Genomic DNA, 19,067 nt, shown 5'->3' on the forward strand with positions numbered 1-19,067 from the left:
GTTGTTATAAGTGATGGTAAAAATTTGGAGGCAAAATTAAAACAATATACAGGCAGTTAAAAATAAATAAAAGCACACAATCATGTTAATCCTTGGTAATGTATGCAAAAATTATCCAGACGATTCTGGATTAGTTGATCAATCTATACAATCTTCTTGCCCCTCTAGTTTTGTCCCTTATCAAACCCCCATTATGTCCCTTTATCCAGCCCCCATTACCTTCTTGTCCAAATATCCAACCATCAGTTATGTCCCATTGTCCAGCCTTCATTTACATTTTTCGTCCCGATATCAAGCCATCAGTTATGTCCCTTTATCCAGCCCCAATTTACCATCTTGTTTCAATATATAGCCATCAGATATGTCCATTTCTCCAGCATCCATTTACCTTTTTTGTCCCAACATTAAGCCATCATAAGTTATGTCCCTTTATCCAGCACCTTATTTACCTTCTTGTCCCAATATCTAGCCATAATCAGTTACGCCCCTTTATCCTGCCCCAATTTACCTTCTTGTTTCAATATTCAGCCATCAGTTATGTCCCTTTATTCAGCTCCTTATTGATCTTTGTGTCCCCCATTATCATTCCACAATCAGCACTATCCTCAACCTAGCCCCATTGATCTTCTGTTTTCGTAATCATATCGAGTTATGTCCCTTTATCTTCCACTAAATACTGATTACTCTTGTTCCAATTTACAGTCACCATGAGTTAATATGCTGTGATTGTTTGGATAGATTGAAATGTTTTATATGAAATCCAGCCATTTTTCTTCTGTGAACAAATGTCAAATAGTCGTCATTGCATGGGTATGATTGGCTGTCAAAGCAATCTATTAGACACACCCGTACGTAGAATAGATATTTTCTTTTCACACATCAGTTATCTCCATATAATTATTTGGTCCTTCTTTCTAAAGACAGAAGGTGAAATAACAAACCTTTTTTGTCTAAAGTACCCATCTGTACACATAAATGTCATCATAGGTAATTAACTAAAGTATAAGAATATAAGATTAAAACACACAGCTTTATTTACATTTTATACATTAGAAGCTTTAGGAGATTTATATATGGTAATACTTATCAACAATAAACAATACAATATCACATCATGAATTTACAGCAAAGACAAATTTGGTGACTTTTTTCTTGGATTCTTGCAAAATAGTTAAAATCTAAACATTAAATATGTGTTATCTGACATAATTTTATGATGTGTAAAAAGTGTATGATAAAGAGAATGTCAGACTCATCAAAATTTGTTTAAAAAAAATATTAAAATCAATTAAATATGCTATATACTGGTATAAAATAATGAAAATTTTAACACCTTTAAAAGATGTAGTAATAATCACAGAGTTACCTCCCTTGCATCAAATGATGTACAGTACATGTAGCCAAAGTACCGTTGACATGTAGTAAATAAGCTATGAGTATTAATGTGTTCAATCTTAATTACATTGAAAGGCTAGCTGCATCCGTACTTAAACTTTACCATTCTTATTTTTTTTTTTTTTTAATTGTAATCATATTAGATCAAATTACTGTTGATTAATATGATTGTTTCTATGGAATCTTCATTTCAGTATACCTTCTACACTACATATTTATTTTTTGTATTCTTATTTCTGTAAAATTTTCTATCGTTAATTACATAACTTCACACATCTTTTTCTAATTACATTTTTACATTATTAATTGCTTCAAAGAAAAGAATGTATTAAGTTATATAATCTGAATGAAATTTATTTTAATGAAATTTTGAGATTGAAGAGAAAAAGAAAATTCAAATATGAGAGTTCTATTATTATCATAATTTATTTTTATTCTGAATTATTCTGCCCTGGCTTTCATAACAGAATCAAAATACTGAAAGTACTCAAGCACTAAAACTTTGATATTTTTGGTATTATGTAGTTTTGATGAAGGTATTTTGTGATAATTTCAATTTGATTATGTTTGATAAGTGGTTGTGTCAGAATATTATAACTTAAATTGGATACTAACTATGAACAGTTGGGTATTTGGTTTGATTTATATCTCAAACAGCATTTAATTTCCCAGTCATCCATTTAACTGAAATATCAATTTCTGTTTCATTTGTATATTTATATCTGATGCAATACATATACTGTATACAATTGACATGAACATTGCTTCTTCTTCTTTGTTCCATCAATCAACAATACAAATGTATATGTTTGACTATAACTGAACTTGGTATACAATTAGACAAAGTGAACATCACAACACTCATCATTTGTGGAATCTATGACTCTGGAAATTAGGGATGCTTGGAAACAAGACTTTTAATGTTTTGCATTTAGCTCAGACCAGTGTTATACTTACCAAATCATTAAAAGTGTTTCTTTGTTGTTTATATCTCAAGTTAATAGTTTTTTTTTTTTTTTTTTTTTTTTGTTTTTTTTTTTTGGGGGGGGGGGGGGGGGGGGGGGGGGTAATTTGGGATTCAAAACCTCTTATACATAATCTATATTGCTCCTCCAAATGATTTTAAAAAATAGAATATAGTCAAATTTAAACAGGATCTGTAGGATATCAGACATGTTTTCTTCTCATTTCTTGGGAAGAATGCTTTTTTTGGGACAGGCTTGCCATATTGAGATGAATTTTTTTTTTCTAATTTGCAATGAAATTTTCATTGCATCAATATTTTCACAACCATTTTTTTTGCAAAAAAAAAAAAAAAACAAAAAAAAAAAGAATAAAGAAAAGAATATTTAATTATCTTGAAGCTTGCTTAACACACACTGATAAAGTGGGGACAGTCGAGACATATTATAATGCATAATTGTTTTTTTAATATCACAGTAAAGTTTGAAAGGGAAGATTTGAGAATATCTGTAATAGTAAGATGAAAACAAAGACAACTATTTTCCAGATTGGGATCACACCAAAATACATTCTGACACATCTTTATCTCTTTAAAAATTGCAATCACGATGTCCTTTTGGCCTGTGCAAGTATGTGTAAGTTATCCCCCTTGAGTTTCAATGTTTTCTTCAAAACCTTCCTCAAAACCTTCATCAAAATCTTCCTCATCAGTCTCCTCTTCAATCTCCTCTTCCTCAGTATCATCTATTCCTACCTCTGTATGAGGCGTTTCTACGGTCGATGGTGTGTCGTCAAGGTCTGTGAAGAGCTCACGTTCGATCTTTACAGCAAGTGAGGGTTTAATCTTAATTTCTGTTTTCCGTAAGGAGTAGTTATAAAGCCATTTCCAGTGAAACCATATTATTCCCTTGATGATTCCGTCGGGTGTAATGGTCTTGTTGCCCCCAGGGATATAGAGACCATTGAGTGATGAATACCCACAATTCCTGTACCACCATCCAGCACCATCTTTAGCGGCACAGTTGAGGAACCATTTGTCATTGTCCTTGTCAATGGTGGTGAATTTCATGTCATTATGATAGTTAAGAGAATCACCAGCTGTGCCTCGGTAATTTCCGATGTTCAGTTGAAAACCGTTCTGTTCGGAAGAAATAAAAAATATCCCATACTCAGCATAAGCGTGATCATTTTCCCAGCCATACATGTCAATTCTCATGGTGTAGTTATAATAAGTGGTCATCTGATACAGATTCTCATTTCCTATCCAGTACTCAGAGTTAGCATTGCCGAATCCGAAAGTATAGTCGTTCCACATCCGAGTGAAGTTAACACTGCCATCCATACGACGCTGGATGACTGTCCAGCCACCATTGTCTGTATCCATGTCACACCAAACATTGACGATTCGGCCCAGTGGCATTTTAACCGAGTACACTCCGCTAACTGTGATACCATTCATTATTAGCTCATGGCAGTCTACAAATACAACATTATTTTTACAGCAATGTATCATTTATGTGGAAATACAGATATCAAAAAGTATAACTATTAACCTTTATATTTAATTCAAGGCCATTTTAATATGTTTTCATCCTTGAAGATGTCTGTTATATGTTTTAATTTTCCAGCAACATTGTTAAAAGTCAGTTATTCTAATAAAGTCTTCTTCAGACTAGCAATTAAATAAAAAGTAAAATGAGCTCATGTTAGATAACACTATAATAAGGCACCTGTATGTATTAACAAATTAGATATTCAACATCTCTGAACACTTTGAGACTCTAAACAAATCTCACCCCTAATCAGTGGAACACCCTTTAGTGCTGGGGAATATTTCAATGGTTTTTCTTTGCCATCTTCCTTTGACTTTTTGAGTTTCGAGATCTTTTTGCTGAGCTTGTCTATTCTCCTGTGGAACACAAATGATATATGTTTATTTTGAAAAACTGCTTTCAGAACAATCGACAGGGACATACTGCTAATTCCTAATCCACAGGGACTTGTCACTAACTCTTAATCCACAGGGACTTGTCACAAATTCCTAACCTACAGGGACTTGTCACTAATTCCTAATCTACAGGGACTTGTCACAAATTCCTAACCTACAGGGACTTGTCACTAATTCCTAATCTACAGGGACTTGTCACAAATTCCTAACCTACAGGGACTTGTCACAAATTCCTAATCTACAGGGACTTGTCACTAATTCCTAATCTACAGGGACTTGTCACTAATTCCTAACCTACAGGGACTTGTCACAAATTCCTAATCTACAGGGGCTTGTCACTAATTCCTAACCTACAGGGACTTGTCACAAATTCCTAACCTACAGGGACTTGTCACAAATTCCTAATCTACAGGGACTTGTCACTAATTCCTAATCTACAGGGACTTGTCACTAATTCCTAACCTACAGGGACTTGTCACAAATTCCTAATCTACAGGGGCTTGTCACTAATTCCTAACCTACAGGGACTTGTCACAAATTCCTAACCTACAGGGACTTGTCATTAATTCCTAATCCACAGGGACTTGTCACAAATTCCTAATCTACAGGGACTTGTCACTAATTCCTAACCTACAGGGACTTGTCACTAATTCCTAATCTACAGGGACTTGTCACTAATTCCTAAACTACAGGGACTTGTCACTAATTCCTAACCTACAGGGACTTGTCATTGATTCCCAATCCACAGGGACTTGTCATTAATTCCTAATCCACAGGGACTTGTCACAAATTCCTAACCTCAAGGGACTTGTCACTAATTCCTAATCCACAGGGACTTGTCACTAATTCCTAATCCACAGGGACTTGTCACTAATTCCTAACCTACAGGGACTTGTCACAAATTCCTAATCAACAGGGACTTGTCACAAATTCCTAATCTACAGGGACTTGTCACTAATTCCTAACCTACAGGGACTTGTCACTAATTCCTAATCTACAGGGACTTGTCACTAATTCCTAACCTACAGGGACTTGTCACTAATTCCTAACCTACAGGGACTTGTCATTGATTCCCAATCCACAGGGACTTGTCATTAATTCCTAATCCACAGGGACTTGTCACAAATTCCTAACCTACAGGGACTTGTCACAAATTCCTAATCCACAGGGACTTGTCACTAATTCCTAATCCACAGGGACTTGTCACAAATTCCTAACCTACAGGGACTTGTCACAAATTCCTAATCCACAGGGACTTGTCACAAATTCCTAATCTACAGGGACTTTTGACTTTTGAAGAAATTTCTACAGTGACATGTAAAACCTTAACCGTATCTGTTTTTATTTGTTCCATTTATATTATATTGATATTAGGAGATACTGAATGGTTATATGTCCATAAATGGATCTGAAAAATGATATTGACCTTGGTATTATATTTTTTCAAGTTCATAAAACCATATACATGTAGTGACCTCCACTCTGCATTTGATGTAGACCTGTATATACATGTAAATTGTATTATAAAAATATGTGCAATTAAGTGTCCTTATGCATTACATGTAGTTCTCAATATCTAATTTACTTATTTCAGGTAGAGATATGAATCTAATAAGCTAAAAGTTTTTTTTAACTTATTTCAGTTTTGCAGGGTATTTGATGCATGATCTGAGCGGCATTTATTAGTTAAATCATACTGGGTTTAGAGGGATGTTAAATATGTATTACTAATACTGTATATATTTCTGAGTGGTTGGACTGATTTTAATTTTAATTTGTTGGAGTTAGGAGGGTTATTTAACTCTTATATATTGATTAGCATTCAAACACGATGTATAGTGATGCTTACCGTACAAGGTCGTTGAGGAGGCCCTCCCTTGAATTTTTATCTGCCTCAAAGTCCCGCTGCAATTTCTCCAGAATCATACACTGGTGTTCGTTCTGCAGCTCTCTAGTGAGGGCTCGGTAGTCCATGGACTGACAGATACTGCCATCGTATTGTGTTGTCACCATACCTAGGATACAGGCCCATGCTAGTGCTACCAAAACAGCTCCCATCGTACTAAAACATATTTCTTACCTTTAAAATTTTTTTGTAATGTCATAATATATCATATGTCAACAAGAAAACTATTCATGATAATTTCACATATAGCACAAATTATGAACTTTTTATGCATGCAAGCAATATAGTATCAGGTATACAAGTGTAGTATGAAAAATATAAAACAAACCTGTTTGTGATGATGATTGACACTTTGTGAAGATGTGATTTATTAAGGAAATATGATTTTAAATCATCAGAAAGAAGGAAAATATTTCTATCACACCTAGCTGTTTCTGTTACTGCATTTCTAGTGTTGATTTTGGAGAGTTTTGGTTGTTGTCAGTATTTATCATTTATCAATATCAAATACATACTGTTTAACTAAGGAGATATACATTATATCCAACACACATGATTCAGAGTTTTACTGAGGTGATGTAAGTCTGAACATGATTCTGTAAGAGTTTTACTGAGGTGATGTAAGTCTAAACATGATTCTGTTGGAGTTTTACTGAGGTGATGTAAGTCTGAACATGATTCTGTTGAAGTTTTACTTAGGTGATGTAAGTCTGAACATGATTCTGTAAGAGTTTTACTGAGGTGATGTAAGTCTAAACATGATTCTGTTGGAATTTTACTGAGGTGATGTAAGTTTGAACATGATTCAGCTAGAGTTTTACTGAGGTGATGTAAGTCTAAACATGATTCTGTTGGAATTTTACTGAGGTGATGTAAGTCTGAACAAGATTCAGCTAGAGTTTTACTGAGGTGATGTAAGTCTAAACATGATTCTGTTGGAATTTTACTGAGGTGATGTAAGTCTGAACAAGATTCAGCTAGAGTTTTACTGAGGTGATGTAAGTCTAAACATGATTCTGTTAGAGTTTTACTGAGGTGATGTAAGCCTGAACATGATTCTGTAAAAGTTTTACTGAGGTGGTGTAAGTCGATCTAAACATGATTCTGTTAGAGTTTTACTGAGGTGATGTAAGTCTGAACATGATTCTGTTGAAGTTTTACTTAGGTGATGTAAGTCTGAACATGATTCTGTAAGAGTTTTACTGAGGTGATGTAAGTCTAAACATGATTCTGTTGGAATTTTACTGAGGTGATGTAAGTCTGAACATGATTCAGCTAGAGTTTTACTGAGGTGATGTAAGTCTAAACATGATTCTGTTGGAATTTTACTGAGGTGATGTAAGTCTGAACAATGATTCAGCTAGAGTTTTACTGAGGTGATGTAAGTCTAAACATGATTCTGTTGGAATTTTACTGAGGTGATGTAAGTCTGAACATGATTCTGTTAGAGTTTTACTGAGGTGATGTAAGTCTAAACATGATTCTGTTAGAGTTTTACTGAGGTGATGTAAGTCTGAACATGATTCTGTAAAAGTTTTACTGAGGTGGTGTAAGTCGATCTAAACATGATTCTGTAAGAGTTTTACTGATGTGATGTAAGTCTAAACATGATTCTGTTGGAATTTTACTGAGGTGATGTAAGTCTGAACATGATTCAGCTAGAGTTTTACTGAGGTGATGTAAGTCTGAACATGATTCTGTTAGAGTTTTACTGAGGTGGTGTAAGTCGATCTAAACATGATTCTGTTAGAGTTTTACTGATGTGATGTAAGTCTGAACATGATTCTGTTAGAGTTTTACTGAGGTGATGTAAGCCTGAACATGATTCTGTTAAGAGTTTTACTGAGGTGATGTAAGTCTGAACATGATTCTGTAAAGTTTTACTGAGGTGATGTAAGTCTAAACATGATTCTGTAAGAGTTTTACTGAGGTGATGTAAGTCTGAACATGATTCTGTTAAGAGTTTTACTGAGGTGATGTAAGTCTGAACATGATTCTGTTAGAGTTTTACTGAGGTGATGTAAGTCTGAACATGATTCTGTTAGAGTTTTACTGAGGTGATGTAAGTCTGAACAAGATTAAGTTAGAGTTTTACTGAGGTGATGTAAGTCTGAACATGATTCAGTAAGAGTTTTACTGAGGTGATGTAAGTCTGAACATGATTCTGTTAGAGTTTTACTGAGGTGATGTAAGCCTGAACATGATTCTGTAAAAGTTTTACTGAGGTGATGTAAGTCTGAACATGATTCTGTTAGAGTTTTACTGAGGTGATGTAAGTGTAAACTTGATTCTGTAAGAGTTTTACTGAGGTGATGTAAGTCTAAACATGATTCTGTTAGAGTTTTACTGAGGTGATGTAAGCCTGAACATGATTCTGTAAAAGTTTTACTGAGGTGATGTAAATCTAAACATGATTGTGTTAGAGTTTTACTGAGGTGATGTAAGTCTGAACATGATTCTGTTAGAGTTTTACTGAGGTGATGTAAGTCTGAACATGATTCTGTTGAAGTTTTACTGAGGTGATGTAAGTTTGAACATGATTCAGCTAGAGTTTTACTGAGGTGATGTAAGTCTGAACATGATTGTGTTAGAGTTTTACTGAGGTGATGTAAGTCTGAACATGATTCTGTTAGAGTTTTACTGAGGTGATGTAAGCCTGAACATGATTCTGTAAAAGTTTTACTGAGGTGGTGTAAGTCTAAACATGATTCTGTAAGAATTTTACTGAGGTGATGTAAGTCTGAACATGATTCTGTTAAGAGTTTTACTGAGGTGATGTAAGTCTGAACAAGATTAAGTTAGAGTTTTACTTAGGTGATGTAAGTCTGAACATGATTCTGTTAGAGTTTTACTTAGGTGATGTAAGTCTGAACATGATTCTGTAAAAGTTTTACTTTGGTGGTGTAAGTCTAAACATGATTCTGTTAGAGTTTTACTGAGGTGATGTAAGTCTGAACATGATTCTGTAAAAGTTTTACTGAGGTGGTGTAAGTCTAAACATGATTCTGTAAGAATTTTACTGAGGTGATGTAAGCCTGAACATGATTGTGTTAGAGTTTTACTGAGGTGATGTAAGCCTGAATATGATTCTGTTGAAGTTTTACTGAGGTGATGTAAGCCTGAACATGATTCTTTAAGAGTTTTACTGAGGTGATGTAAGCCTGAACATGATTCTGTTAGAGTTTTACTGAGGTGGTGTAAGTCTGAACATGATTCTGTTGAAGTTTTACTTAGGTGATGTAAGTCTGAACATGATTCTGTAAGAGTTTTACTGAGGTGATGTAAGTCTAAACATGATTCTGTTGGAATTTTACTGAGGTGATGTAAGTCTGAACATGATTCTGTTGAAGTTTTACTGAGGTGATGTAAGTCTGAACATGATTTTGTAAGAGTTTTACTGAGGTTATGTAAGTCTAAACATGATTCTGTTGGAATTTTACTGAGGTGATGTAAGTTTGAACATGATTCAGCTAAAGTTTTACTGAGGTGGTGTAAGTCTAAACATGATTCTGTTGGAATTTTACTGAGGTGATGTAAGTCTGAACAAGATTCAGCTAGAGTTTTACTGAGGTGATGTAAGTCTAAACATGATTCTGTTGGAATTTTACTGAGGTGATGTAAGTCTGAACAAGATTCAGCTAGAGTTTTACTGAGGTGATGTAAGTCTAAACATGATTCTGTTGGAATTTTACTGAGGTGATGTAAGTCTGAACATGATTCAGTTAGAGTTTTACTAAGGTGATGTAAGTCTGAACATGATTGTGTTAGAGTTTTACTGAGGTGATGTAAGTGTGAACATGATTGTGTTAGAGTTTTACTGAGGTGATGTAAGCCTGAACATGATTCTGTAAGAGTTTTACTGATGTGATGTAAGTCTGAACATGAATCAGTTAGAGTTTTACTGAGGTGATGTAAGCCTGAACATGATTCTGTTAGAGTTTTACTGAGGTGATGTAAGTGTGAACATGATTGTGTTAGAGTTTTACTGAGGTGATGTAAGCCTAAATAAGATTCAGTAAGAGTTTTACTGAGGTGATGTAAGTCTGAACATGATTCTGTTAGAGTTTTACTGAGGTGATGTAAGCCTGAACATGATTCTTTAAGAGTTTTACTGAGGTGATGTAAGCCTGAACATGATTCTTTAAGAGTTTTACTGAGGTGATGTAAGTCTAAACATGATTCTGTTGGAATTTTACTGAGGTGATGTAAGTCTGAACAAGATTCAGCTAGAGTTTTACTGAGGTGATGTAAGTCTAAACATGATTCTGTTGGAATTTTACTGAGGTGATGTAAGTCTGAACAAGATTCAGTTAGAGTTTTAATAAGGTGATGTAAGTCTGAACATGATTGTGTTAGAGTTTTACTGAGGTGATGTAAGTGTGAACATGATTGTGTTAGAGTTTTACTGAGGTGATGTAAGCCTGAACATGATTCTGTAAGAGTTTTACTGATGTGATGTAAGTCTGAACATGAATCAGTTAGAGTTTTACTGATGTGATGTAAGCCTGAACATGATTCTGTTAGATGTTTTACTGAGGTGATGTAAGCCTGAACATGATTGTGTTAGAGTTTTACTGAGGTGATGTAAGTCTGAACATGATTCTGTTAGAGTTTTACTGAGGTGATGTAAGCCTGAACATGATTCTGTAAAAGTTTTACTGAGGTGGTGTAAGTCTAAACATGATTCTGTTAGAGTTTTACTGATGTGATGTAAGTCTGAACATGATTCTGTAAAAGTTTTACTGAGGTGGTGTAAGTCTAAACATGATTCTGTTAGAGTTTTACTGATGTGATGTAAGTCTGAACATGATTCTGTTAGAGTTTTACTGAGGTGATGTAAGTCTGAACATGATTCTGTAAAAGTTTTACTGAGGTGGTGTAAGTCTAAACATGATTCTGTTAGAGTTTTACTGAGGTGATGTAAGTCTGAACATGATTCTGTAAGAGTTTTACTGAGGTGATGTAAGTCTGAAACATGATTCTGTTAGAGTTTTACTGATGTGATGTAAGTCTGAACATGATTCTGTAAGAGTTTTACTGAGGTGATGTAAGTCTAAACATGATTCTGTAAGAATTTTACTGAGGTGATGTAAGTCTGAACATGATTCTGTTAGAGTTTTACTGAGGTGATGTAAGCCTGAACATGATTCTGTTAGAGTTTTACTGAGGTGATGTAAGTCTGAACATGATTCTGTTGAAGTTTTACTGAGGTGATGTAAGCCTGAACATGATTCTGTTAAGAGTTTTACTGAGGTGATGTAAGCCTGAACATGATTCTGTTAGAGTTTTACTGAGGTGATGTAAGTCTGAACATGATTCTGTTGAAGTTTTACTTAGGTGATGTAAGTCTGAACATGATTCTGTAAGAGTTTTACTGAGGTGATGTAAGTCTAAACATGATTCTGTTGGAATTTTACTGAGGTGATGTAAGTCTGAACATGATTCTGTTGAAGTTTTACTGAGGTGATGTAAGTCTGAACATGATTTTGTAAGAGTTTTACTGAGGTGATGTAAGTCTAAACATGATTCTGTTGGAATTTTACTGAGGTGATGTAAGTTTGAACATGATTCAGCTAAAGTTTTACTGAGGTGGTGTAAGTCTAAACATGATTCTGTTGGAATTTTACTGAGGTGATGTAAGTCTGAACAAGATTCAGCTAGAGTTTTACTGAGGTGATGTAAGTCTAAACATGATTCTGTTGGAATTTTACTGAGGTGATGTAAGTCTGAACAAGATTCAGCTAGAGTTTTACTGAGGTGATGTAAGTCTAAACATGATTCTGTTGGAATTTTACTGAGGTGATGTAAGTCTGAACAAGATTCAGTTAGAGTTTTAATAAGGTGATGTAAGTCTGAACATGATTGTGTTAGAGTTTTACTGAGGTGATGTAAGTGTGAACATGATTGTGTTAGAGTTTTACTGAGGTGATGTAAGCCTGAACATGATTCTGTAAGAGTTTTACTGATGTGATGTAAGTCTGAACATGAATCAGTTAGAGTTTTACTGAGGTGATGTAAGTGTGAACATGATTGTGTTAGAGTTTTACTGAGGTGATGTAAGCCTAAATAAGATTCAGTAAGAGTTTTACTGAGGTGATGTAAGTGTGAACATGATTGTGTTAGAGTTTTACTGAGGTGATGTAAGCCTGAACATGATTCTGTAAAAGTTTTACTGAGGTGGTGTAAGTCTAAACATGATTCTGTTAGAGTTTTACTGATGTGATGTAAGTCTGAACATGATTCTGTAAAAGTTTTACTGAGGTGGTGTAAGTCTGAATATGATTCTGTTAGAGTTTTACTGATGTGATGTAAGTCTGAACATGATTCTGTAAAAGTTTTACTGAGGTGGTGTAAGTCTGAACATGATTGTGTTAGAGTTTTACTTAGGTGATGTAAGTCTGAACATGATTGTGTTAGAGTTTTACTGAGGTGATGTAAGTGTAAACTTGATTCTGTAAGAGTTTTACTGAGGTGATGTAAGCCTGAACATGATTCTGTTAGAGTTTTACTTAGGTGATGTAAGTCTGAACAAGATTAAGTTAGAGTTTTACTGAGGTGATGTAAGTCCTGAACAAGATTCAGCTAGAGTTTTACTGAGGTGATGTAAGTCTAAACATGATTCTGTTGGAATTTTACTGAGGTGATGTAAGTCTGAACAAGATTCAGTTAGAGTTTTACTGAGGTGATGTAAGCCTGAACATGATTCTGTAAAAGTTTTACTGAGGTGGTGTAAGTCTAAACATGATTCTGTAAGAATTTTACTGAGGTGATGTAAGTCTGAACATGATTCTGTTAGAGTTTTACTGAGGTGATGTAAGTCTGAACAAGATTAAGTTAGAGTTTTACTTAGGTGATGTTAGTCTGAACATGATTCAGTTAGAGTTTTACTGAGGTGATGTAAGTCTGAACATGATTCTGTTAGAGTTTTACTGAGGTGATGTAAGCCTGAACATGATTCTGTTGAAGTTTTACTGAGGTGATGTAAGTCTGAACATGATTCTTTAAGAGTTTTACTGAGGTGATGTAAGTCTGAACATGATTCTGTTGAAGTTTTACTGAGGTGATGTAAGCCTGAACATGATTCTTTAAGAGTTTTACTGAGGTGATGTAAGCCTGAACATGATTCTGTTAGAGTTTTACTGAGGTGATGTAAGTCTGAACATGATTCTGTTGAATTTTACTGAGGTGATGTAAGTCTGAACATGATTCTGTTGAAGTTTTACTGAGGTGATGTAAGTCTGAACATGATTGTGTTAGAGTTTTACTGGGGTGATGTAAGCCTGAACATGATTCTTTAAGAGTTTTACTGAGGTGATGTAAGTCTGAACATGATTCTGTTGAAGTTTTACTGAGGTGATGTAAGCCTGAACATGATTCTGTTGGAGTTTTACTGAGGTGATGTAAGTCTGAACATGATTCTGTTGATATTATTCTCAGGTGATGTAAGCCTGAACATGATTCTGTTGAAGTTTTACTGAGGTGATGTAAGTCTGAACATGATTGTGTTAGAGTTGTACTGGGGTGATGTAAGTCTGAACATGTTGTACATTTTAATTGAGGTGATGTAAGTCTTAACATGATTCAGTTGCAGTTTTACTAAGGTAATACAAGTCTGAACATATGAACATGATTCAGTTAGTGTTACTGAGGTGATATATGTCTGCTGATGTGATATATTATATAAGTCTGAACTTGATACATAAGGTACATAAATAAACCAACCATATGTGTCTTATAATACAAACCTATTACACATCTTATTATATAAATCCATCAGAGATATCGTATTACACTTACCCATCACAGATGTCTTATTATATAAACCCATCACATATGTCTTATTATATAAACACATCACTGATGTCTTATCATATAAACACATCACATATGTCTTATTATATAAACCTATCAGAGATGTCTTATTATACAAACCCATCACAGATGTCTTATTATACTAACCCATCACAGATGTCTTATTATACTAACCGATCACAGATGTCTTATTATACAAACCCATCACAGATGTCTGATTATACTAACCCATCACAGATGTCTTATTATATAAACCCATCACAGATGTCTTATTATACTAACCCATCACAGATGTCTTATTATACAAACCCATCACATATGTCTTATTATACTAACCCATCACAGATGTCTTATTATACTAACCCATCACAGATGTCTTATTATACAAACCCATCACAGATGTCTTATTAGATAAATCCATCAAATGTGCCTAATCAGATAAATCCTTCACATATATTTGATCCTGTACATGTGAATCTACCACATGTGTCAAATTACTCCATCACAGCTGGTATCTAACTTTATAAATCTGTCACAGGTATGTAATTATAGAATTCTATCTAATGTGTTATATAAATCCATCATATGTGTCTTACATAAATCCATCACGTGTCTTTTTATATAAATCCATCATATGTGTCTTCCATAAATCCATCACATGAGTCTTTTTATATAAATCCATCATATGCATATAATTATATGATTCCATCTCATGTGTCTTTTTATATAAATCCATTATATGATTTTATAAATTTCTGTATATAGTTATAAAATCCATCAAATGTGTTTATCACAAAATTGATTCATAAATCCAGCACTAACATATCATTGCATACATCCTTCACATGTATCAAGTTGTATAAATCCATCACAGGTGTCTTGGTGTATAAATCCATCACAGGTGTCTAATTATACAAATCCATCACAGGTGTCTAATTATATGAATCCACCACAGGTATCTAATTGTATAAATGCATCACATGTGTCTAATTATACAAATCCATCACAGGTGTCTTAGTGTATAATCCATCACAGGTGTCTAATTGTATAAATCAATTGCAGGTGTCTTAAAAATGTTTAACTCCATCACAGGTGTCTAGTTGTTTTTAGCCATTGGATTTTATGGCTTCTTTGTAGAAAAAAAATATTTACAGATGTCAAATTATAGTTCAGTTGTATCAATCCATCACAGATGTCTAGTTGTTAAAATTCATTGAATTGAATTTCCTTTTTGTACAAAATCTATCACTGATGTCAAATCATAGTTCAGTGTGTAAATCTATCACAGGTATTATGTATGTATGCTCTCCACAAGATGTTTTAAAATTCATGTGTGTTACATACTTTGATGGTATTTAGTTCTACATATCTACTGGTAGTTCTGTTCTGTTGTTTTAATCTGTTATTTCTGGTTAGGTTAAAGCTATTTTTGAAGCTCTGTATTAATCTGTTAGACAGCATATAATCTTTATATCGTGTCTAATATAGATTTAAGAAAGAAATTATCATATAATATTTAGATACAGTATGATTTTTAGTCATTATTAGAGTGTTCTTTTGTTTTTATTTTGTCTTTGTAGCAAGTTTTTCAATCTAAATTCAAACACAGCTAGTGTTGACTATATGTAAAAATCATGAGCAATATATTTTTTGTCAGTGGTATATGATACTTGATGCATCTGTCACAATGACTTCCACTGTTTTTTGACTGACATACACTCACCTTATTTTGGAATGTTTAGTAGCTATAGTTAGACGTCAAGGTGTTGTAGATCCCAGTCCATTGTCACGGCAACGTTCCTTAGCACAAACATTGTTCACAGAAACAAATTAGAAGGAAGTCTTACAATCTCCGGGGTCCTACCGAGGGCTCCTCCATTAGTCTGAACACATTTTAACATCAACATGCTGTTCTTCGCAATGATTAATTTATGAAATTAAAATTAAAACTTGTTAGTTTGTAAGATTCAGCTAATTACAAGTTGTTTCCTTAGTCAGTATGGAACATGTTAAAACATGGGTGTAGAAAAATTTGAATGGTTCTCCCTGAATGGGCCTCTGAGGAACTTTTTTTAGGTTTCCAATGAAATTCTATATCCATTTTGACCACCAATGCACCACCAATGTTGCTGAGTCAATTAATGATTTTATTAGATAAACATGTGTTTTAGATATACTGCTCTGTTTTAGCTATGAGTTACTGCCTGGCTCCCCTCTCTGTACACACTATAAATTATTCTACTTTTCTTTATCGTCAGCTGCTGGAGTTTTTAGATTCTGCCTGCTGTGCCATATTATGGGAATGTAAAGGCAGCTAATGTTGATACTTGATACCCAGTCAACTTGTTGCTTTTTTTTCCCATACTTGAATAATATAAACAGTAAACATGGTCGCATGAATGAGATTTTTCAAGCTTGGTGATAAGATTGGGAAATGTCTTAAAAAATGATTTTGTTCAAGTCATATGAAATAACAGGTCTTTTTATTATGAAAACTATCAATTTTGATGATAACGAAAGATGATTTTTCTTCACAGTTTTTAATCAAATGTAAAGATTTACAAGAAAAATACCCCAAGATTATCAAACTAAGCTAACCATACATTGTGTTACTATGTCATTATGAACGCAGTTACTTTTCTTCAGGTTCTTTGGAAAAATAAGATGAAAGTCTTAAGATATTATTCAATATGCGCAGTATTAGGCTGGTTATGGAGTAAGAGATTGTTTTTATTAGATTATTTCACATCATAGTTTATTTACAAAATGTCAGAAATGTGTGTACTGGCCCGGTATTTAGGAGTGTTAGATCTGGAACATTGTGATGGCCCATGGATAATAACCATGCAGATGTAGTCAAATTCTCTTTATATATTTTCAATAAGTATGGTTTATGAAAAGTCAGAATTTTGATTCTCTTATTTTAGGCCTCAACTCTTTCCTGCCAAAATAATTCAGCCGATTTTTCTTTATAGAGTTTTTTTTCTGGTCCTCAAACTGCAATAATTTTCAAAGAGAAGGAGTATGTTTCAAGCCTACATTGCCTGATGCACTTGTGAACTTATGCCATGGTGCATCTTTAGTATCGCAGGGCTCAAAGTAGTGCCTATTTTAGTGGCCATGGTGCCTTAAATTCACCATTGGCGACCAGTTATTGACCTATAAGGCGCCTGTATTGCCACTTAAGAAATCGTGTAAATTTGTGATTTGGTTAATCTTTCAAAGCCTAGGATGCAGTCAATGTTAAATGACGTTAACAATGAAAAAAGTTACAGAGATGTTATACTGATGCAAAGAATTTTTTTTTTTTCTTCCAAATTTAAGACAACTAGGCCAGGCAACAAATTTCTCCAATTGGCCCCTAGATTTTATGACTTGGTAGCCAAATAGGCCACCTGGTAATAATATCCACTTTGAGCCCTGTATTGATACAGTGTCAACTTTTTCTTTTAAACAATTTCTAAAAGGCCCAAGCCTAGGGTCATAATTGACTAGAATCATTTGTTCAAATGAATGGCCTTGACCTACATACAAGGTCACAGGGCTCAAATGTGCTAAAATCTTCATATAATTGTTTTTGAAAACCAGAATTCTAGTATTAGGGTACAGGACATGTAATAAGTATGGAAAAGAAGAGGTATTAGTTTGACTTTCATATCAATGACCTAATCAACTTTCAGATTCACATGAATTAAATCTATTCAATAAAGTTTTCAATGTATAATTTGCTGAGAAATACATGCCTTTTGGGACTCTTGTAAGATATTAGCTATATATAAATTTCCCATTTTGTCCTAGCTGACACCTCTGATCCCAGTGAAGGCCAATTTTGATATTGGATTTGCAAGGTTAGCAGAGATGTTCTGAGCCTTTGTTCAAAATCTTTTCATCTGTCCTTGAGGATAAGTCAAAGATAAAAACCTAATCCCTTTCAACATTTTGGTTCTGCCTTTTATGTAACTGATTGGGACACAAATTCTCTGTTACTGTAAAATGATGCATTTTGTTCTTTGGTGGTTAGAGACATTTCCTAGCAGGCTAAATTCAGGAGGAGTAGACAGACATCATATAAGCCACCTGGTCCCTAATGGCTTCAGTCAAATAGGCATGGATTCTCAACCCAGCGTCCATTATATGTGCATGCACTACATGTATAGAATTATATATGGCCATGGGTTTGTGATTTGCACCAATTCCTAGGAGCTTCAATACACCATGATTCCTAATTGGTGTAAGCTGGCAATGTTATTGATTTTGTTTATATATGTATCCTGCTTGAATTAATTAGGTTTTAAAAGATTGGGCCGCAAGCTGTTTCATGTTGTTTGTATATATACATATGGTCTTTAGTTAAACTCTATCTGAAGTCATGATGGAAGTGCACTGATATTATGCAAACCAATTTCGCAATAATTAATAAAAAAAAACTTCGAACCTGTATATAACAATTAAAAACTTTACCCTTGTAGTCGACCTGATACTGCCATATCAACTTGACAGGCTAGAGGTCAAGGACAGACTGAAAATATGGAAAGTTAATATAGGTTAATGGTTCCTGTATAGAAAAGTTATTATAGGTGGGGTTCCTGTATAGAAAAGTTATTAAAGCTAGGCAGGGTTCCTGTATAGAAAAGTTATTACAGGTTGGATTCCTGTATAGAAAAGTTATTAAAGCTAGGCGGGGTTCCTGTATAGAAAGGTTATTATAGGTTGGGTTCCTGTATAGAAAAGTTATTATAGGTGGGGTTCCTGTATAGAAAAGTTTATTTTAGGTGGGGTTCCTATATAGAAAAGTTATTATAGGTGGTGTTCCTGTATAGAAAAGTTATTATAGGTGGGGGTCCTGTAAAGTTTGGTTTGTTTTGTTTAACATCCTATTAACAACCAGGGTCATTTAAGGACGTACCAGGTTTTGGAGGTTGAGGAAAGCTGGAGTACCTGAAGAAAACCACCAGCCTACCGTCAGTACCTGGCAACTGCCCCACGTAGCTTTCAAACTCGCAACCCAGACGTGGAGGGCTAGTGATAAAGTGTCAGGGACAC

General features: G+C 34.2%; 2 protein-coding genes across 2 annotated transcripts in view; one reads left to right on the plus strand and one right to left on the minus strand.

The window, feature by feature from the left end:
• Positions 1–19,067, plus strand: part of LOC117335916 (soluble guanylate cyclase 88E-like) — a 50,984-nt gene that overhangs the window by 28,737 nt on the left and 3,180 nt on the right. The window lies entirely within an intron of this gene.
• On the minus strand, positions 1,026–15,866 carry LOC117335917 (microfibril-associated glycoprotein 4-like). Its single transcript, XM_033896198.1, has 4 exons — positions 15,748–15,866; positions 6,156–6,368; positions 4,155–4,267; positions 1,026–3,834 (listed from the first exon to the last, which is right to left on the minus strand). Exons 2-4 carry the CDS (start codon positions 6,362–6,364, stop codon positions 2,999–3,001), a joined length of 1,158 nt encoding a protein of 385 aa, XP_033752089.1. The 5' UTR covers positions 6,365–6,368; positions 15,748–15,866; the 3' UTR covers positions 1,026–2,998.

The sequence above is a fragment of the Pecten maximus genome, chromosome 10 (assembly GCF_902652985.1).
Source record: "Pecten maximus chromosome 10, xPecMax1.1, whole genome shotgun sequence".
Taxonomy (NCBI): Eukaryota; Metazoa; Mollusca; class Bivalvia; order Pectinida; family Pectinidae; genus Pecten; species Pecten maximus.